This window comes from Nomascus leucogenys, chromosome 23 (genome assembly GCF_006542625.1).
Source record: "Nomascus leucogenys isolate Asia chromosome 23, Asia_NLE_v1, whole genome shotgun sequence".
NCBI lineage: Eukaryota > Metazoa > Chordata > Mammalia > Primates > Hylobatidae > Nomascus > Nomascus leucogenys.
Window position 1 is genome coordinate 31,753,174 of NC_044403.1, and position 22,286 is coordinate 31,775,459.

Genomic DNA, 22,286 nt, shown 5'->3' on the forward strand with positions numbered 1-22,286 from the left:
GCATGTAGCCCCTGTAATCCTAGCTACTTGGGAGTCTGAAGCAGGAGGATCACTTGAGCCCAGGCATTTGAGGTTGTAGTGAGCTATGATCATGCCACTTGCACCATAGCCTGGGCAACAGAGTGAGGTGCTGTCTCTTAGAAAAAAGGTTTTTCGTAAAAAAAAAAAAAAAAAGAAAACAATATATTATATTCAATAACATGCAGGTAGGTAACTTTAAAATATATTTATCCTAAAAATTATCTTTCAGAATTTATAAAATTCAGCTAAAGGAGTTCTTAGAGGAAAATTTATAGTTTAATAGTTTAAATGCCTTTACTTAAAACATAAAAAGGTTAAAATCATAGGTTTAGGTTCCACCATAAGAAACAAAAAGAAAGAAAAGTAAATTAAACCTAAAGTGAGCAGAAGAAAGGAAATGATGAAGATAACGATGAAAATCCGTGAAACAAACAAATGGAAAAACAATTGTAGTAATTAATGAAACCACGAGCTGGTTCTTTGAAAAGATAGGTAAAATTAATAAACATCTAGCTGGACTAGTGAAAAAAGGAGAGGACACAAATTACCAAAATCAGAAATGAAAGGACACAACAAAGAAAACAATTAACAGAGTGAGAGAAAGTATTTGGAAACCATATATCCAATAAGGGGTTACTATCCTATTCTAAATATGTAAAGAAAACAAACAACTCATAGCAAAATCAGATCACACGACTACAAAGGGGGCAAAGGGCACCAGTTGCACTGGTTTACACCTGTAATCCCAGTGCTTTGGAAGGCTGAGACAGGAGAATTGCTTGAGGCCAGGAGTTGTGAAAAGCCTGGACAACATAGAAAGACCCTGTCTCTACAAAAACATTTTAAATTAGCCGGGTGTGGTGACATGTGCCTGTAGTCCCAGCTACCTGGGAAGCTGAGGTGGGAGGATCACTTGAGCCCAGGAGTTAGAGGTTGCAGTGAGCCATGATTGCAGCACTGCAGTACAGTCTGGGCAACAGCTTGACAGCTTGAGACCCTGACTCTAAAAAAATAAAAAAAATAAAAAAATCGTTTATCAAAAGATGACATAGAAATGATCAACAGGTTCATAAAAATGCTCAATATCGGCCGGGCACAGTGGCTCACGCGTGTAATCCCAGCACTTTGGGAGGCTGAGGTAGGCAGATCACCTGAGGTTGGGAGTTCGAGACCAGCCTGACCAACATAGAGAAACCCTGTCTCTACTAAAAATTCCCCAGAGGCTGGGGAATAAGGGGTTGGGGGAGAGAATGGGGAGATGGAGATGTTGGTCTCAGGGTACAAAGTTACAGTTAAACAGGAGGAATACAATTTTGAGATTTATTGCACAGCATAGTGACTATAGTTAATAATAATTTATTGTATATTTCAAAATTTCCAAGAGAGTAAGTTGAAAATATCTCGCCACAAAAACAATGATAAGTGGGCTAGGTGCAGTGGCTCATACCTGTAATCCTAGCACTTTGGGAGGCTGAGGCAAGAGGATCACTTGAGGCGAGGAGTTCAAGAGCAGCCTGGGCAACATAGCAAGACCCTGTCGCTACAAAAACTTTTTCTTTTTTCTTTTTTTTTTTTTTTTGAGACGGAGTCTCGCTGTCTCCCAGGCTGGAGGGCAGTGGCGCGATCTCGGCTCACTGCAGGCTCCGCCCCCGGGGTTCACGCCATTCTCCTGCCTCAGCCTCCCGAGTAGCTGGGACTACAGGCGCCTGCCACCTCGCCCGGCTAATTTTTTGTATTTTTAGTAGAGACGGGTTTCCCCATGTTGGCCAGGCTGGTCTCGAACTCCTGACTTCGTGATCAGCCCACCTCGGCCTCCCAAAGTGGTGGGATTACAGGCCTGAGCCACCACGCCCGGCCCCAGGGGACATTCTAGAGGGGACTTCGCCCCCCAAGACGCACTTCTCCATTTCCCTGCTGTCGTCGCTAACCGAAGGCGCCATCCAGTGACGACTGGATGTGCGCGGCGGTGGTGAGGGGCCTCGAGAACCACCAGGTCCACCGCTGCCTCAGCCCGGGCGGAATCTGGGAAGGTCTCTGACAACCATTCTTCCTCAGATTTTCCCAATTGTGCATGGGTGGGCGGGCCCCGCATCCTAATGGGCACTGGGCATGTGAAGTGTGAACCACCTGGGCCTAACTAGCCCCTGAAGGCCTGACGAAACCGCCATGCCCACCCGGGGGCAGCAGAGATCCGACGGCCGCGGACGGAGGGAAGCTGGAGGGAAGTAGGAGGCAGAGGGCGCGCAGGGAAGCGGCAGGGCGAGCGGCTCAGAACGTAAACGCCAGCACCGCGCCTCCAGGTTGCTTTACGGCTGCCGCAGACGGCTTTGCGGCTCTTTTCCCCTCCGACTTGATTTACGGTTCCTTCTCTGGTATGTTTTTTCTTCCCCTCCCGCACTGGGCGTGGGTTCGGACCTTCTTCCCAGAGACGCTCGCACGCCCTTCCCATTCTACCCTGCGCGGCCTCCATCTAAGCTCTCTTCCCCTTGTCCGTAGCCTAGCTCGAGCTCCCTGTGTGTACGGCGCCCTGCCCGAGGCGCGTAAGTGGGGGAGGAGAGCGGCTTCCCCCGGGGTGGTTCTAGCCGTGGGTGTGGAGCGTGGGAAGGCTCAGCTTGCGGGTCGAGAACCTGGGGCTGCGGTGGAGCTGATCCTGAGGTCTCAGCGTAGAGATGCTGAGTCCAGAGGCCTGTTCTAGTTCAGTGCAGTGAGGGGCTCAGTATCGGGGCTTCCCGAGAGATGGGTAGGAAGGCGGGGTACAGGAAACCTGGCACCAACGCGCCGGGACCCCGCCGCGGTGCGGACAGCCAGGTGTCCGTGGTGGCGCTTCCTTGGAGATGCTGCCCGTAGACAGGTGTGGGGAATCTGGTTTGTGTTAATAGCTAAATGAAGTTCAGTTGCAGGGAGCGGGGGACGCTGGGAAGAAATGATTGATTTAAGAGGAATTTGACGCCGGGCGTGGTGGCGGCATGCCCCCGTGTTCCCAGGAGGTCCAGCCTGCAGTAAGCCGAGATCGCACCCGTACCACCACACTCCGTCCCGGGCGACAGAGCGAGACCCTGTCACGGGGGAAAAAAATAAAAATTTGACGCTGTTTAGCTCAGTATTGAGCCTTGTTGTAAAATTGAGATAGAGGTCTGGCGCGGTGTCTCACACCTGTGATCCCAGAACTTTGGAAGGCCGTCGCGGGAGGATCACTTGAGGCCAGGAGTTCTAGGCCAGCTTGGCTAACAGCGAAACCCCGTCTCTACTAAAAATACAAAACTAGGCAGGCCTGGTGGTGGGCGCCTGTAATCCCCGCTACTCGGGAGGCGGAGGCATGAGAATCGCTTGAACCCAGGAGGCAGGGGTGCCGGTGAGCCGAGATCGCACCACTGCACTCCAGCCTGGGGGACAGAGCGAGACTCCATCTCAAAAAAAAAAAAAAAAGTTATAATTCACATACAATTAAATTCACTCCCTTTTAAAAAAAAATGGAGACGTAGTCTCGCTCTGTTGCCCAGGCTGGAGTAAAGTGGCGCCGTCTCGGCTCACTGCAACCTCCGCCTCCTGGGTTCAAGCGATTCTTTTGCTTTAGCCTCCCAAGTAGCTGGAATTACAGGCGCATGCCACCACACCCAGCTACTTTGTGTTTTTCACCATGTTCGTTAGGCTGGTCTTGAACTCCTCGCCCTTCCAAAGTGGAGGGATTACAGGTGTGAGCCACCACGCCCAGTCTAAATTCACCCTTTTAAAGTGTGCAATTCAGTGGTTTTAGTATATTCACAAGGTTGTGCAACCACCACCATTATCTAATTCCAGAACATTTTTATCATCCCTAAAAGAAACCTTAAAACCATTAGCAGACACCCATTATTTCCTCCTACTCCCAGCAGCGCTAATCTATGAATTTACCCATTCTCAGTACTGTATTATACAATATTTGTTCTTTTGTGTTTGGTTTATTTCACTTAATGATTCAGAGTTCATCTATGTTGTATGTAGCATGTATCAACTTCATTTTTTAAATAACTGAATTGTTTATTGTGTGGATATACCACATTTTGTTTCTCCATTTTTGATGGATATTGGTGGTTTTCTAGGCTTTCTAGGTCTAGTCCTCCACAGAACTCGCAGTCTGAGGCACAGACATTTAAAACTTAAGTTTTTGGAAACTAGCATTTAACTCTTGGGTTGGGTCAGGTAATTCAGTGTCCTCAGGTCTGGTATCGTTTAGGGGAGTTTTTTTTTTTTTTTTTTTTTTTTGAGATGGAGTTTCACTCTTGTTGCCCAGGGTGGAGTGCAATGGCGTATCTGGACTCACTGCAACCTCACCTCCCGGGTTCAAGCGGTTCTCCTGTCTCAGCCTCCTCAGTAACTGGGCTTACAGGCACATGCCACTACGCCCAGCTAATTTTTGGTATTTTTAGTAGAGATGGGGTTTCACCATGTTGGCCATGCTGGTCTCGAACTCCTGACCTCAAATGATCCACCCGCCTCGGCCTCCCAAAGTGCTGGGATTACAGGTGTGAGCCACCGCGCCTGGGCAGGAGTTTTGTTTTTGTTTGTCTGTTTTTTTGGGGGAGTGGAGTGTTTGTCTGTTTTTTTGCCCAGGCTGGAGTGGGGTGGCGAGATCTTGACTCACTGCCACTTCTGCCTCCCGGGTTCAAGTGATTCTCCTGCCTCAACCTCCCGAGTAGCTGGGATTACAGGTGTGCGCCACCACGCCTGGCTAATTTTGTATTTTTAGTAGAGAAGGGGTTTCTCCATGTTGGTCACACTGGTCTCGAACTCCTGACCTCAGGTGATCCTCCTGCCTTGGCCTCCCAAAGTGTTGGGATTACAGGCGTGAGCCACTGCACCCCTCTGGGAGTGTTTTTTAAAGTGTTCTATTCTCAGTTCAACACTTACCAGGCCATTAATTATAGTGGTATCAAGCAGAGAAATGTTTGTGTGCTGGTCTTCTCAGGGAGGCAGAAACCGTCAGAGATTGCTGTTGTGTAATGTACACCAAAACGTGTTATCTTGTAGTATAAACAGTGTAGTTGGAGATGAGTGTATGAAAAATGTAACTGAGCTAGCTGTGGGAGAGAGTAGTTGTGAAAAATTTTGAGTCACCCACTGTACACTTTCCCAGCTGTGTTCAAATAAGGTGACACTCTGCCTTCCTGTTTCAGCTCTAAAACTGTTCACAAGTGTTCTTTTGGCTGTATACCTAGTGCCATTTTTTTTGTATTTTTGTGCTTTTGGCAATTTTGCTGTTTACAGTGGCCTCCAAGAGTAGAAGTGCTGTCTAGCACTTCCAAGTTGAAGGCTGTGATATATCTTATAGAGAAAGGATAAGCTTTTAGATTAGCTTTGTTCAGGCATCACTTTTGTTGTTGGCTGTGAGTTCAGTGTTAATGCATCAACAATATATATTAAATAAGGTATCTTTAAACAAGCACACATAAAACAAGGTTATGTATTGGCCTGTTGAGTAACCCTGTATTTCCCCTAGGAGCAGTGGCTCAGTATTTGCTAGTTCAGTGTTCATGATCATGTTTTTATTTCCTCTGGGAAAACACCTATCAGAATTTTGGGATCATATGACAGATATGTATTTAATTTCTTTCTTTCTTTCTTTTTTGAGACAGGGTCTTCCTCTGTTGCCCAGCCTGGAGTGTAGTGGTATGATCATGCTCACTGCAGCCTTGACCCCTTCCTCGCCCCCGCTCAAGTGATCCCTCCACCACAGCTTCCTGAGTAGCTGGGACTACCGGCATGCTCCACCATGCCTGACTAACGTTTTACTGCTTGTAGAGACAGCCATGTTCCCTAGGCTTGTCTTGAACTCCTGAGCCTCAAGCGATCCTTCCACTTCAGCCTCAAGTGCTGGGATTACAGGCGTGAGCCACCGCTCCTGGCTACTTAATTTCTTTCTTTCTTTCTTTTTTTTTTTTTTTTTTTTGAGACGGAGTCTCGCTCTGTCGCCCAGGCTAGAGTGCAGTGGCGCAATCTCGGCTCACTGCAAGCTCCGCCTCCCGGGTTCACGCCATTCTCCTGCCTCAGCCTCTCCGAGTAGCTGGGACTACAGGCGCCCGCCACCGCGCCCGGCTAATTTTTTGTATTTTTAGTAGAGACGGGGTTTCACCGTGGTCTCGATCTCCTGACCTCGTGATCCGCCCGCCTCGGCCTCCCAAAGTGCTGGGATTACAAGCGTGAGCCACCGCGCCCGGCCCTTTCTTTCTTTTTGAGACAGAGTTTCACTCTTGTTGCCCAGGCTCGAGTGCAACGGCACGATCTCGGCTCTCTGCAACCTCTGCCTCCCAGGTTCAAGCAATTCTCCTGCCTCAGCCTCCTGAGTAGCTGGGATTACAGGCATGCGCCACCACGCCCTGCTAATTTTGTATTTTTAGTAGAGATGGGGTTTCTCCATATTGGTCAGGCTGGTCTCGAACTCCCTACCTCAGGTGATCTGCTTGCCTCGGCCTCCCAAAGTGTTGCGATTCCAGGCTTGAGCCACCACACCGGGCCTAATTTCTTTCTACCACACCCGGCCTAATTTCTTTCTTTCTTTTTTTTTTTTTTTTGAGACAGAGTCTCGTTCTGTCACCCAGGCTGGAGTGCAGTGGGGTGATCTCGTCTCACTGCAGCCTCTACCTTCCAGGCTGAAGCAAGCCTTCCACCTCAGCCCCCTGAGTAGCTAGGACTACGGGAACATGCCACCATGTATTTTTTGTAGAGATGGAGTTTCATGACGTTGGCCAGGCTGGTTTGAACTCCTCACCTCATGCAGTCCGCCTGCCTCAAGTCTCCCGAAGTGCTGGGATTACAGGTGTGAGCAACTGCACACGGTGCGCCCAGCCCAGACCTATTTTCAAAATTAGAAAACCGTGAGGCTTCTGGAAGAAGATGAGAATAATATCTTCATGACCTGAGTGTATGCAAAGGTTTCTTAGGGCTCAGGATGCCACAGAGTCACTTAAAAAAACAAAACAAAACAGAAAACAAGACCACACACAAAGATAAATATGATTGATTACATCAAAAGGTAATCACAGACTACTCTAAGAAAATGAATGGGGAAACACAGGGACCTATTTGACAAAAGACTGATATTCAAGATATATAAAGAACCAATAGGCCAGGCATGGTGGCTCACGTCTGTAATCCTGGCACTTTGGGAGGCTCAGGCGGGGGGGATCACTTGAGCTCAGGAGTTCGAGACCAGCCTGAGCAACACAGTGAAACCCCATCTCTACTAAAAATACAAGAATTAGAATTAGCTGGGCGTGATGGCACGTGCCTGTAGTCCCAGTTACTCGGGAGGCTGAGGCTGGAGAATTGCTTCAATCTGGGAGATGGAGGTTGCAGTGAGCCGAGATTGTGCCACTGCCCTCCAGCCTGGGTGACTGAACAAGACTTCGTCTCAAAAAACCAGCGGGGCTCCAGGCCTGGGACTGGGCCTCTGCTGCTCTACTCCCTGGGCCTGTGGCTCAGTCCTTGGAGTCGGCCTTTGTTTTTCAAGAAGAATAGTGAGAGGTTTTATCAGCCTGTTTCCTGCCAACAGTGTATGAGAGTTCCAGTTGCTTTACATCCTTGCCAACGTTTGGTGTTGTTAGTCTTTTTGGTGATTCTGATGGGTGTGGTGTGTCATGGTCTTAATTTTAGTTCTCAGTCACGAATGGTGTTGAGAACTTTTTCCTGTGCTCATGACAATGTGTGTCTTCCTTTGTGAAGTGCCTGCTCAAATCTTTTGCCCATTTTACATTGGGTTGTGTGTCTTTTTATTATTGAGTTGTAGGAGTTATTTATATAACCTTTATATCCTGGTTACCTGTCTTGTGTCTGGTTGCCTATTCATTTTCTTAGAGTTGTCTGATGAACAGAAGTTTTACATTTTGATGTAATCAGTTTTCTCTTACATTTTCTTTTATAGTTATTGCTTTCTGAGTCCTAGGAAATCTTGGCTACCTTCAGGCTGTGACGATAATCTTTCATGTTTTCTTCTGTAAGTTTTGCTCTGTCGTCCAGGCTGGAGTGCGGTGATGTGATCTCCGCTCACTGCAACCTCTGCCTCCCAGGTTCAAGTGATTCTCCTGCCCCAGCCTCCTGAGTAGCTGGGATTACAGACATGCGCCACCATGCCCAACTAATTTTTGTATTTTTAGTAGAGACAGGGTTTCCCCATGTTGGCCAGGTTGGTCTTGAACTCTTGACCTTGTGATCCACCCATCTCGGCCTCCCAACATGCTGGGATTACAGGTGTGAGCCACCGTGCCCGGCCTATAAATTTTGTAGTTTTAGTTTTATGTTTAGGCCTATCATCCATCTCTAGTTTATGTGAATGGTGTGATACATAAATATTAATTTTTTTCCGTATAGATATCCAGTCATTCCAGCACCGTTTGTTGAAGATGCTATTGTATTGCATATTGTAAGATGACTGTACAAATGGTAATTGATTTCTGCACTCCCTTTTCTGTTCCATTGTTCAATCCTTGTGTTAGTACCACACTTTTAATTACTGTAGCTTTTTAGTAAGTCTTGAAATCATGTAGTTGTAGGTCTTCCAACTTTGTCGTTTTCAAGCTTAATGTGAATATTCTAAATCCTCTGCATTTCCATATAAATATTAGAATTATCTTTACCAGTTTTACAGAAAAGTCTGGTAAAATTGTAATTGGGATTGCATTGAATCTATGGATCAATTTGGAAAAAAATGACACCTAAACAGTATTGAGTCTTCAAATATATGAACTTGGTGCATTTTCCTTCTTATTTAAGCCTTTTAAAATTTCTTTTTAAGCTGGGCACGGTGGCTCATGCCTGTAATCCCAGCACTTTGGGAGTCTGAAGCGGGCGGATCACCTGAGGTCAGGAGTTCGAGACCAGCCTGGCCAACATGGTGAAACCCCATCTCTACTAAAAATACAAAAATTAGCCAGGTGTGGTGGCGGGTGCCTGTAGTCTCAGCTACTCGGGAGGGTGAGGCAGGAGAATCGCTTGAACTTGCTCAGGAGGTGGAGGTTGCGGCGAGCCGAGATGGTGCCATTGCACTCCAGTCTGGGCAACAAGAGCAAAACTCTGTCTCAAAAAATAATAATAATAAAAATAAAAATTTCAGGCCAGGTGTGGTGGCTCACACCTGTAATCCCAGCAATTTGGGAGGCTGAGGCAGGTGGATCACCTGAGGTAGGGAGTTTGAGACCAGCCTGACCAACATGGAGAAAAATACAAAATTTGCCGGGCGTGGTGGTGCATGCCTGTAATCCCAGCTACTCAGGAGGCTGAGGCAGGAGAATCGCTTGAACCTGGGAGACAGAGGTTGCAGTGAGCCAAGATGGTGCCATCGCACTCCAGCCTGGGCAACAAGAGGGAAACTCTGTCTCAAAAAAAAATTCTTTTTAGTTCTGTTTTATAGTTTTCAGTTCAGAAGTCTTATACATATTTTGTTAAATTTATTTCTAGATATGTTTCTTACCTTTATTGTAAAATGGAGCCATCATTTGCATCATTCATTACTCCATATGTAATGTGTTATTATTCTCTGCCTGCTTTCAAGATTTTCTCTTTATTTTTGTTTTTTAGCAGTTTTTGCCTGTGGTGTATCTAGGTGTCATTTTATTTGTATTTATCCTGAGATTTATCCTTGAGATTTGCAGAGCTTCTTAAATCTGTAAATTTATGTCTGTCGGCCAGTTTGGGAAATGTGGAGCTATTAGTTTTAAAAATATTTCTTCTGTTCCATTCTCTTTCACTTCTTCTGGGACTTCAATTATATGTGAGTTAGGCATTTTGGTATTAGCCCACCGGATCCTGAGGTTCTTTCATTCTTTTCAATCTTTTTTTTTTCTCAAAGTTTGCATTTTGTGAGCAGGAGTGACAATCATTCAGAATGATTTTTGAGATTCCTAGTTCAAGAGTAGTTCCTGGCTTCTAATTCTACTAGAAGGCTTTTTTGTCAGGGAGGTGGTTGTATGTCCTTTGGCTCTCAAATTTTCTTTTGTGTCTTTCACAGCACAGTTTTCAGAGGGTACCCTTTCTCTTTTTTTTTTTTATCTTTTTTTTTTTATCTTTTTTTTTAGACGGAATCTTGCTCTGTCGCCAGGCTGGAGCGCAGTGGTGCAATCTTGCCTCACTGCTACCTCTGCCTCCCGGGTTCAAGCGATTCTTCTGCCTCAGCTTCCTGAGTAGCTGGGACTACAGGCACGCGCCACCACGCCCAGCTAATTTTTGTATTTTTAGTAGAGACTGGGTTTCATCATGTTGGCCAGGCTGTTCTCCATCTCTTGACCTCATGATCCGCCCCCCTCGGACTCCCAAAGTGCTGGAATTACAGGCGTGAGCCACTGTGCCCGGCCAACAGAGGGTACCCTTTGGGTACCCTTTCATTTTTTTCTCCTTCTCCCCAGAAGGCTTGCCTTTTCAAAACTACCTCATCAAGTTCTGCATGTGTTTAAAAGTGTCTCTCCCCGGCCCTCCCTTCCTCCCTCCTGATTTAACAGAATTCTTTGTCGGTGTTTTCCCAATTTAACACAATTCTTTGTTGATGTTTTCATACTTACCATGAGTTCTTCTTCAGGGAGATATTTTAGTCCCATCTCAGGCTCTCCATTCTCCTCTTCTCTCTTCGTTTTTTTAAGACAGAGTCTCATTCTGTCGCCCAGGCTGGAGTGCAGTGGTGTGATCTCTGCTCACTGCAACCTCTCCTCCCAGGTTCAAGCAATTCTCCTGTCTCAGCTTCCTGAGTAGCTGGGATTACAGGCGCACACCACTACGCCCAGCTAATTTTTGTATTTTCAGTAGAGACGGGGTTTCACCATCTTGGCCAGGCTGGTCTTGAACTCCTGACCTCATGATCCACCTGCCTCGGCCTCCCAGAGTGCTGGGATTACAGGTATGAGCCACCGCGACCCATGCGCCCGGCCCTCTTCTCTCTTCTTTGCATCTGTCTTCCTATCTGGATCCCTCTTTGCTGTCCTTAAAGAGCTAGGACGAGAGGTTGAGAAACATCTATACAAGAAATTGATGTTTTTCTACTTACAGGTAATTAGAAGCTTGTAGTATTTTCAGTCTTCTGAGTATGTTGAAGATATGAGATGTTGGTGATTTTCTTTGTTTCTCCGGTTGGTTGGTCTGTGTAGTTTTTGGAGGATGTGTTTGGCTATTTGGATTTATATAGCTGCCATAATCTTGGCTATGCGGGTAGTCTTTCCCAACACTTCATCCTGAAAGATTTGAAGCCTTTGGACAAATTTTACAATGGGCTGGGTGCAGTGGCTCACGTCTATAATCCCAGTGCTGTGGGAGGCCGGGCAGGAAGATTGCTTGAGCCCAGGAGTTTGAGACCAGCCTGGGCAACATAGTGAGACCCGTGTCTCTACGAAAAATAAAAAATTAGCCGTGTGTGGTGTTATACAACTGTAGTCCCAGCTACTCAGGAGGCTGAGGAGGGAGGATCACGAGCCGAGGAGTTTGAGGCTACCGTGAGCCATGATCGTCTCACTGCACTCCAGCGTGGGTGGCACAGCGAGACTGTCTCAAAAAAAAAAAAAAAAAAAAAATTTACGATTAATGTCTGCATATCCTTCACCTAGGTTCATAAATTTGTTACTTTTGCTTTATCTACTTGCCTTTTTCTCACTCTCTACACACACACACACACACACACACACACAATTAGTTGAATGAATTGAGAGTAAGTTGCAGAAAACATGACACTTTACTCCAATACTGCATCATACATCTAGTGATAGGCCATTGTCCTAGAGAATCATGATATAATTATCACACTAACCAGCGGTGGTGGTGCACACCTGCAGTCTAAGCTACTCGGGAGGCTGAGGCAGAAGGATCCCCTCAGCCCAGGAGGTTGTGGCTGCAGTCTCATATTCATTCCATCGTCAGATTTCTCCCATTGTCCTAATAATATTCTTTATAGCTTTTCTTTATCCCTGATCCAAAATTTCATTGAAGATCACACAGTGCATTTAGTTGTCATGTCTCCTAAGTCTGTATTTATTTATTTATTTACTGAGATGGAGTCTTGCTCTGTTACCCAGACTGGAGTGCAGTGGTATGATCTTGGCTCACTGCAACCTCCACCCGCTGGGTTCAAGTGATTATCCTGCCTCAGCCTCCTGCGTTGCTGGGACTACAGGTGTGCGCCACCATGCCCGGCTACTTTTTATATTTTTAGTAGAGACGGGAATTTTACCACGTTGGCCAGGCTGGTCTTGAACTCCTGAGCTCAGATGATCCACCCGCCTTGGCCTCCCAAAATGCTGGGATTATAGGCGTGGGGCACCACACCCAGCCTTAAGCCTCTTTTAACATAGAAGAGTTCACCAGCCCTTCTATTTTGTTTTGTTTTTTGAGACACTGATGCTTTGGAGAGTCCAGGCCAATTGCTTTGTAGATTTCAACTTGTTTGATTATTTCCTCATGATTAGATTGGTAGAAATACTACCTAAGTGATGTGACCTTCTTAGTGCATCCATCAGGAAGCACATGATGCGACTATAATTGGTGACACTAAGTTTGATTACTTAATAATTAAGGTGGTAACTCCCAGGTTTCTACATTGTAAAGCTATCTTTTGCCGCCCTCCTTTTTATTCCCAAGTAGTTTATTTGGAGATTAGTACTTTACACAGTAGAGGAGCGGGGAAGGGAGACAGGAAAGGAAAGTTTGACAACAAAAGGCGAGTTATCAAGCCTGTTGCCACTGGGGAACCTAATTCCACTGGGGAAGCTCATGGCTTGGTGATGTCCCACAGAGGGTAAGAAATTTAGGGTATTTCAGCACCAGCTCCTGTCAGGCACCATTTGAGGGCTGCTGCCAGGGTGGTTCAATTTTCTGGTGCTTACAGCTTGCCATAAACAGGTGCAAAGTAGTCTGGATACCAAAGAAAGCTGTCAGGTAACAGGATGCAGATGTTGGCATTTGGAAGTCAGAGTAGGGTACACTATTGTGGTAAGAGCTGAAGGGCTGGCCAGGCGCGGTGGCCCACACCTGTAATCCTAGCACTTCGGGACGCTGAGGCGGGTGGATCACCTCAGGTCAGAAGTTCGAGAGCAGCCTGGCCAACATGACGAAACCCCGTCTCTACTAAAAATACAAAAATTAGCCAGATGTGGTGGTGGACGCCTGTAATCCCAGCTATTCGGTAGGCTGAGGCAGGAGCATTGCTTGAATCTGGGAGGTGGAGGTTGCAGTGAGCCGAGATCACGCCACTGCACTCCAGCCTGGGTGACAGAGTGAGACTGTCTCAAAAAAAAAAGCTGAAGGGATAATTAGTAGAGCATCCGTAGTGTCTGCTATACCTGGGTACCCTAGAACCTAGAGAACCTACAGCTTGAGGCAAGAGTGTATGTGCTATTATTTTTTCAAGAAGTGTACTTTCAGGAAGCAGAGGTAGGGGAAAGGTGAGTGAAGGGAGAAGGAAGATTAAGTCAGTTCAAGGGTGCATTTTGAAGTTGGCCACCCTTGGTGCAAGTACAGTTGGTTGCTTGTTCTCCTAAAGCTGTCTCCCAGGAGGATGTATACATAACTGCATTGCAGGGCAATCCATCTAAAGGAAGGGTGGACGGACCCCTCAGCTTCTGTATCTCATTGGAAAAGGGTTTGCTTCATGGCACATTAATTCCCATAGACTTCTAGGTTGTGCATGTGTGGGCACCAGGTGGGTCCCACAGGCCCTCACACCTCCAAGGCAAGCGGCAAGCCACGGGTGGGAGGTGATAGGTATCCAGTATGAGCAGGAGGTAAGAGACCGTGGGGTTGTGCCTGTGGGCAGTTGGTTATAACCCAGACGTGTTTGATCAGCCCAGTGACAGCTGGAGTGGACAAAGTGACCAAGGGCCTCAAGGACACACAAGGCCAAGAAGATCTGAAGTGCTGCGTAAGATATGCCTAATGCATTTGGATTCTACCTTTGTTTAACAAATATGCACACATAAAAATCACTTGAACTCCTTGAGCCCAGGAGTTCAAGACCAGCCTGGGCAACATAGTGAGACACTCATCTCTGAAAAAATTTTAAAAAAATTAGCCTGGCATGATAGCACTCACCTGTAGTCCTGTCTACTTGGGAGGCTGCAGTGGGAGGATCACCTGAGCCCTGGAGGTCAACGTTACAGTAAGCTATGGTTACACCACTGCATTCCAGCCTGGGTAACAGAGCAAGACCCTGTCTCTTAAAATTTTTTTTTTTTTTTTTTACTTTTATGATGGAAAAACCATCGTAGACAGTTTTAGGAAGGAAAGCAGAATAGTAAGACATCTTTTTCAAAGTAAAAGAGCAAAAAAGGCAAAAAACATTTCATGTTTATGGATGAAGACAAGATTGTCCTTCAATAAAAGACCGATTTTTTTTTTTTTTTTTTTTGAGAAAGAGTTGCTCCATCGCCCAGGCTGGAGTGCAGTGGCGTGGTCTCAGCTCACTGCAACCTCTGCCTCCCAGGTTCAAGCAATTCTCCAGCCTCAGCCCCCTGAGTAGCTGGGACTACAGGCATGCAACACCTCATCTGGCTAGTTTTTGTATTTTTAGTACAGATGGAGTTTCATCGTGTTGACCATGCTGGTCTTGAACTCCTGACCTCAGGTGACCCGCCTACCTCAGCCTCCCAAAGTTCTGGGATTACCGGCGTGAGCCACTGTGCCCGATCTGGCTGAATGTTTTAAGTTATTTATAGAAGTAGAACAAGTTGCTCTTTATTTTTTATTATTATTATTTCTGAGATGGAGTCTCATTCTGTTGCCCAGGCTGGAGTGCTGTGGCATGATCTCGGCTCACTGCGACCTCTGCCTCCCAGGTTCAAGCAATTCTGCCTCAGCCTCCCTAGTAGCTGGGATTACGGGGGTGCATCACCATGCCCAGCTAATTTTTGTATTTTAGTAGAGACAGGTTTCACCATATTGGCCAGGCTGGTCTCGAACTGCTGACCTCAGGTGATCCACCTGCCTTGGCCTCCCAAAGTGCTGGGATTACAAGTGTGAGCCACTGTGCCCAGCCACAAGTTGCTCTTTAAATGCGAGAAGTGTTCTGGCATGGTGGCTCCCACCTGAGGCGGGCGGATCACTTGAGGTCAGGAATTCGAGATAGGCTGGCCAACATGGTGAAACCCCGTCTCTACTTATTTATTTATTTATTTATTTATTTTTTTTGAGCTGGAGTTTCACTCTTGTTTCCCAGGCCAGAGTGCAATGGTGCAATCTCAGCTAACCGCAACCTCTGCCTTCCGGGTTCAAGCGATTCTCCTGCCTCAGCCTCCCGAGTAGCTGGAATTACAGGCGCGCGCAACCACACCCAGCTAATTTTGTATTTTTAGTAGAGACGGGGTTTCTCCATGTTGGTCAGGCTGGTCTCGAATTCCTAATCTCAGGTGATCCGCCCTCCTCAGCCTCCCAAAGTGCTGGGATTACAGACATGAGCCACCACACCCGGCCCTGTCTCTACTAAAAATACAAAATTTAGCTGGGCATGGTGGCGCACACCTGTAATCTCAGCTACTCAGGAGACTGAAGCAGCAGAATCACTTGAACCCAGGAGGTGAAGGTTGCAGTGAGCTGAGATCACACCACTGCAGGGCAGCCTAGGCGACAAGAGCGAAACTCTGTTGCAAAAAAAGAAAAAAAAAATGATTCACAGGTGATGGTGATGCTGCTGGTTAAGGAAGTGAAGTGGCTTATTGCTCTGTAGAGCCTTCCTGAATGTTAGGGTCTCCTGCTCTTCATTTGTTTCATTTCTATGAAGTCTCCCTCCAGCTATCTTGTTAGCTCCTGGAAAGCATTTCAGTGATTGTGGCTTCTGTTTCTTTTTGACCCCACAGTGTCCAGGGTCATGCTGCCTATAGAGTAGTGAGCAGTAAGTTGAGGTTTTAAAAAACTTCATTATTATTATTTTTGAGATGAAGTCACTCAGGCTGGAGTACAGTGGCACAATCTCAGCTCACTGCAACCTCCACCTCCCGAGTTCAAGCGATTCTCTTGCCTCAGCCTCCTGAGTAGCTGGGGCTACAGGCGCCTGCCACCACATCTGGCTAATTTTTTGTATTTTTAGTACAGATGGGTTTTAGTACAGATGGGTTTAGTACTATGTTGGTCAGGCTGGTCTCGAACTCCTGACCTCAGGTGATCTGCCCGCCTCAGCCTCCCAAAGTGCTGGGATTACACAGCCTCCCGAAGTGCTGGGATTATAGGTGTCAGCGACTGTGTCTGGCTGATAATTGCATTTTTCTCTTGGAAAAGCTGAATAAACTGTGTGTTGTGTGCCTGCCTTTTTTTTTTTTTTTTTTAAGACAGAGTCAGACACTCTGTCACCCAGGCTGGAGTGCGATGGGGTGGTCATAGCTCACTGCAGCCTCAAACTCCTGAGCTCAAGTGATCCTCCCACATCGGCCTCCTAAGTAGCATAGCACCACGCCTGACTAATTTTTAAATTTTTTGTAGCAAGGGGGTTTTGCTGTCTAGGCTAGTCTCAAACTCCTGGGCTCAAGCAGTCTTTCTGCCTTGGCCTCCCAAGGTGCTGGGATTATAGGTTTGAGCCACCATGCCTGGCCATTACCTGTGTTTTGACTATAACACATCATGTTGGCACTTACAGTTATAAATGTAATATATTCTTATTGTAAAAATCACCTTTAATAGCGCCACCACAATAGCAAACATGTTAACAGAAAGGTAGAAGCAGACCTTAAAGAATCTTCGGCAGCTTGAGAGACGATAGCTAACCACTGAGGAATTCTGTTCTGGATTGGAGGAGTGCTTAGACGTTTATAAATCACTCTTAGGATATTGCATGTGGATTCTTTTTTTTTTTTTTTTTTTTCTGAAATGGAGCCTCGCTCTGTCGCCCAGGCTGGAGTGCAGTGGTGTGATCTCAGCTCACTGCAATCTCCGCCTCCCGGGTTCAAGCAATTCTTTGCCTCAGCCTCCTGAGTAGCTGGGATTACAGGCACCTGCCACTATGCCCGGCTAATTTTTTTGTATTTTTAGTAAGGGGATTTCACCATGTTAGCCAGGATGGTCTCCATCTCCTGACCTTGTGATCCACCCACCTCAGCCTCCCAAAGTGCTGGGATGACAGGCGTGAACCACTGTGCCTGGCCGCATAAGGATTCTTTATGTGATTTTTCAGTAGAGGCTCTTGCTTTTTACTTTAAACATTCTTTGAGGGTTGTTTTTTTTCTCCTTTATTTATATAGAGGTCAACCAGAATCAAGATGTCTGGGACTGAGGAAGCAATTCTTGGAGGACGTGACAGCCATCCTGCTGCTGGCAGCGGCTCGGTGTTATGCTTTGGACAGGTAACTGTGGTTCCTTCATGCCGGGAAAGAATGAGGTTAAGTGAGTAAAGTTAGGGCAAGGCAATTTGTAGAGCATTGTAGTACATGTGTGAGCAGTACCTAGTACATTTACATAGTACACGTGTGAGCAGTACCTAGTACATTTACATAGTACACGTGTGAGCAGTACCTAGTACATTTACATAGTACACGTGTGAGTAGTACCTAGTACATTTACATAGTACACGTGTGAGTAGTACCTAGTACATTTACATAGTACACGTGTGAGTAGTACCTAGTACATTTACATAGTACACGTGTGAGTAGTACCTAGTACATTTACATAGTACACGTGTGAGTAGTACCTAGTACATTTACATAGTACACGTGTGAGCAGCACCTAGTACATTTACATAGTACACGTGTGAGTAGTACCTAGTACATTTACATAGTACATGTGTGAGTAGTACCTAGTACATTTACATAGTACATGTGTGAGCTATTTGTTGTTATTGGTTTTTCCTTTAGATGCATTTTTTGGGAGTCTTTTGTGAACTCTGGAGGGCATTTTGGAATGTTAGCTATCAAAAGACTGATAGTACTGGGGATTAGATTTAGATTTTACATTTTTTTGGGGGGGATAGATAACATATTTGTATGACATCAAATTCAAAATGAAACTATGTGAAAATCTCCCTATTTCCTATTGCCCCTGTATGCATGCCACCCAGTTCTATTTCTTTTTTTTTTCGAGACTGAGTCTTGCTTTGTCACCCAGGCTGCAGTGCAGTGGTGCGATCTCGGCTCACTGCAACCTCCACCCCCTGGATTCAAGCAATTCTCCTGCCTCAGCCTCCCAAGTAGCTGGGATAACAGGCATGCACCACCATGGCCAGCTAATTTTTATATTTTTAGTAGAGATGGGATTTAACCATGTTGGCCAGGCTGGTCTTGAACTCCTGACCTCAGGTGATCCGCCTGCCTCGGCCTCCCAAAGTGTTTGGATTACAGGTGTGAGCCACCATGCCCGGGCTTAATTTTTTTGTATTTTTAGTAGAGATGTGGTTTCACCATGTTGGCCAGGGTAGTCTTGAACTCCTGACCTTGCGATCCGCCTTCCTCAGCCTCCTAAATGCTGGGATTACAGGCATGAGCCACCGTGCCTGGCTCCAGTTGCCTTTCTTGGAGGCATGGAAAGTTACTGGGGTCATATTCCTTGTAGGGACATTGTGTGCATAGAAAAGAGTTTCTTGCTTTGTCCACCCAAACTCCATCTTTGTCTTTAGCAGAGAGTTGTGAGTATTCATCTCATCCGAACAGGGCAAGAGGGACAAAACCCAAATCAGCAAGCAGTAGCGTGTTTCTGTTTGTGCAGGATGGGAAATTGTTGCATTGGAGAAGGCATCAATCTCTGGAAAGGACAAATGGAAGCAAGGCTTCCTAGCCCTGTGCTCTTTCCATCCTCGCTTCCTGTGCTGACGTCATTTACAGATCTGGAGGCAAGACATTTTAGCTTCCTAAGCTTCAGAAACATTTATAAGGATGGTAGCAGCAGCTAAGGCAGCAGTTCTCAAAATGTAATTCTCGAAAACTCTGGGGTTTCTGAAGATCTTTCAGAGTCCAGAAGGTCAAAATTATCTTCCTAATAATACTGTTTGCCTCTTTCACACTCGTTCTCTCAGGAGTGAACGGTAGAGTTTTCAGAGACTGCATGATCTGTGGCAGTGTCACTGCTATGATGCCTAATGGCATGCATGCCTTAAAAGTTTCTCAGTTTTAATTCCTAATAGGATAAATATAACCCACATAAACAAAGGTTCTGGGGGGTCTTTTTAAGAGTATAAAGTCCCCATAGAAGATGGAGACTCAGCGATGTGAGGAATGGTGGAAGTGTGAATTTAATTTTCTTTTTTGGGGTTGCAGTGCCAGTACACAGCAGAAGAGTACCAGGCCATCCAGAAGGCCCTGAGGCAGAGGCTGGGCCCAGAATACATAAGTAGCCGCATGGCTGGCGGAGGCCAGAAGGTAGGAGAATTCATGTGCCTGGAAAGCAGACATCCACACGACAGACTGATGGTCTTGCCAGTTCCCTCTCTGGGTCCTCAGGGATTCAGAAGTCTCCTGTTAACTGTTCCTGGAGGCCTCCCAGTGCCCCTGGGAGGGGATGGTTTCCAGACTTCATTCTCATCTGAAGGGGCCCGGGCGTGGTCTTGACACTTGCGTAACTGCCATCTTAGGATTTTTACATCATCTTTTTTTTTTTTTTTTTTTTTTTTCATTTTTAAAGACAGGGTCTTGCTCTGTCACCTAGGCTGGAGTCCAACCAGTGGTGTCATTTCGGCTCACTGCAGCCTCCACCTCCCAGGTTCAAGCGATCCTCCTGCCTCAGCTTCCTGACTAGCTGGGACTACAGGCACCCACTACCATGCCTGGTTAATTTTTAAATTTTCTGTAGAGGCGACATCTCGCCATGTTGCCCAGGCTGGTCTCGAACTGCTGGGCTCAAGTGATCCTCCCACCTCAGCCTCCCGAGTAGAATGCTTAAGGGCAGTTTATCCAGAAAAGTAGATGAGGAATAAATTATGTAAATTTTGATTCACATTTAAGTGTGGTAAGGAATTAACACAGCTTTTCCTGAAAAACATTTTTTTTTCTAGGTATGTTACATTGAGGGTCATCGGGTAATTAATCTGGCCAATGAGATGTTTGGTTACAACGGCTGGGCACACTCCATCACGCAGCAGAACGTGGGTGAGTACGCTCTCCAGCAGTGGGGACTTTTGCATTGTCCAGCTCCTGGTGAAAGTGTGCTGTGGGTGAGGAGGTAAGGTAGGTAGATTTCGCTGCCAGCAGGAGGAATGGTTGTGGCCCAGCGGTCAGTGTCCTCTTCAACTTGCTCTCTTTCCCACTCCTAGATTTTGTTGACCTCAACAATGGCAAGTTCTACGTGGGAGTCTGTGCATTTGTGAGGGTCCAGCTGAAGGTGAGGGGGATGGAGTAGACCCGATGCCTGGAAGGATCAGTGGGTGGTAGGAGAAGGTGAGCAGGTAGGGAAGTAGGTAGCTGGACAAGGACCCAGGCTCCAGAGTTGTGTGTCAGCCAGTGTTCCCTAGAATGGTGGAATTCAAATACTCCTGCTCATGTGCGCCCTAAAAGAATGGAAAAACTGTTTTCTTGCACACTTTCAAGTTGACACCTAAAAGTTTTCACCATATATAAAAATTGTTGCAAAGGTTGTATTTTTTGGCATATGGTAAAATCTGACATTCTAAAATACAATAATTTTACCATCACTGATAAGTTTTTGGAAACTCAACTTTGGGCAAAGCAGGTCCTTTTGTTATAACATTGATAAAAACAAAAATTGGTTTTGTTAATAAGCTGTTTCGCTTAAAGTCACAGTTATTTAAGATGTTAAGGCCGGGCGCGGTGGTCACGCCTGTAATCCCAGCACTTTGGGAGGCCGAGGCAGGCGGATCATGAGGTCTGGATATCCAGACCATCCTGGCTAACACAGTGAAACCCCGTCTCTACTAAAAATACAAAAAATTAGCCGGGCGAGGTGGTGGGCGCCTGTAGTCCCAGCTACTGGGGAGGCTGAGGCAGGAGAATGGCGTGAACCCTGGGGGGCAGAGCCTGCAGTGACCCGAGATCGCGCCACTGCACTCCAGCCTGGGCAACAGCGAGACTCTGTCTCAAAAAAAAAAAAAAAAAAAAGATGTTAAGTGAGGACTTACCATAAATCTGTTAGATCTTTGTTAAATATTCCAGTGGACTCTAAATACTATAGAGGATTAGATCTATCATTTATTTGAAGAAATGCAATGAACAAGCTTTTTTTAAATCATTAGAAATTTTACATTGTTCTTTCTTTATCTGAACTCATATTTCTATTCTATTTCCCCACTGATTTTAATCCCAATACATATTTATGGTTGAAAGTTTGGCTAGGCAGGGTGGCTCATTCCTGTACTCCCAGCACTTCGGGAAGCCCAGGTGGAAGGATTGCTTGAGCCCAGGGATTTGAGACCAGCCTGGGCAACATAGCGAAAGCCCGTCTCTACTAAAAATACAAAAAATTAGCTGGGCATGGTGGCGTATGCTTGTAGTCCTAGCTACTCAGGAGGCTGAGGTGGGAGGCTCACCTAAGCCCGGGAAGTCGAGGCTGTGGTGAGCTGTGATTGCACCACTGAACTCCTGGGTGAAAAAAAAGGAAGGTTTTATTGGTAGCCTTATTATGCTTCTCTGCCTTTGCATGTGTATAAAAATAAAAATGTTTGGTAAATTTTCAGTGCACTTAAGCCTTTAAATATTAAAATATTTCTTTTGGATTTAGTTATATTATAGCTGCTGTTAACACACGATTGACCAGACAATTGTGTTTATGGTGAAGAGAAAACATAAATATAGCAAAATTTTGATACTTAGAAAAATTAAAGATATGAAATCTTGCCACAAAAATAAAAAATTTAAAATATAAAATTTATGGAAAATGTGTATCTTAATGAGATGGATGGTGCCGTTTTTTCTTTTCAGTTTATATCTCCATATATCCATAATTGAATAGTACTTACTTCTTTTTTTTTTTTTTTGAGATGGAGTTATGCTCTTATTGCCCAGGCTGGAGTGCAATGGCCCCATCTCAGCTCACGCACCCTCCACCTCCCAGGCTCAAGCGATTCTCCTACCTCAGCCTCCCTAGTAGCTGGGATTACAGGCATGCGCCACCATGCCTGCCTAATTTTTCTTGTGTGTTTCTAGTAGAGACTTGGTTTCTCCATGTTGGTCAGGCTGGTCTGGAACTCACAACCTCAGGTGATCCACCCACCTCCGCCTCCAAAAGTGCTGGGATTACAGGCGTGAGCCACCGCACCTGGCCTACTTATTTCTTGAATGAACAATTCAGCATTAATTCTATTCTGACTTATTTTTCTAGATAGTACTAAAAAATCTTGTATCTATGAGTGAGTAGCTGAGAATGGAAAGAATTTTGTTATAGTGTCACTCATTGAGTGC

The 22,286-nt window shown here is 45.9% G+C and overlaps 1 protein-coding gene across 5 annotated transcripts in view; it reads left to right on the forward strand.

Annotated features, from left to right (window-relative positions):
• Window positions 1-22,286, forward strand: part of RAD52 (RAD52 homolog, DNA repair protein) — an 80,904-nt gene that overhangs the window by 42,961 nt on the left and 15,657 nt on the right. For 2 of the 5 annotated variants that reach the window (XM_030804354.1, XM_030804356.1), the window contains exons 1-5: window positions 2,441-2,561; window positions 17,190-17,291; window positions 19,194-19,295; window positions 19,928-20,021; window positions 20,186-20,253. In XM_030804354.1, the coding sequence (XP_030660214.1) occupies window positions 17,208-17,291; window positions 19,194-19,295; window positions 19,928-20,021; window positions 20,186-20,253 (348 nt within the window). In that variant the 5' untranslated portion in view covers window positions 2,441-2,561; window positions 17,190-17,207. Of the gene's footprint in view, window positions 1-2,440; window positions 2,562-17,189; window positions 17,292-18,645; window positions 18,770-19,193; window positions 19,296-19,927; window positions 20,022-20,185; window positions 20,254-22,286 lie in introns of those variants that run through there. The other 3 variants (XR_004028249.1, XM_030804353.1, XM_030804355.1) reach the window with 2 other exon arrangements.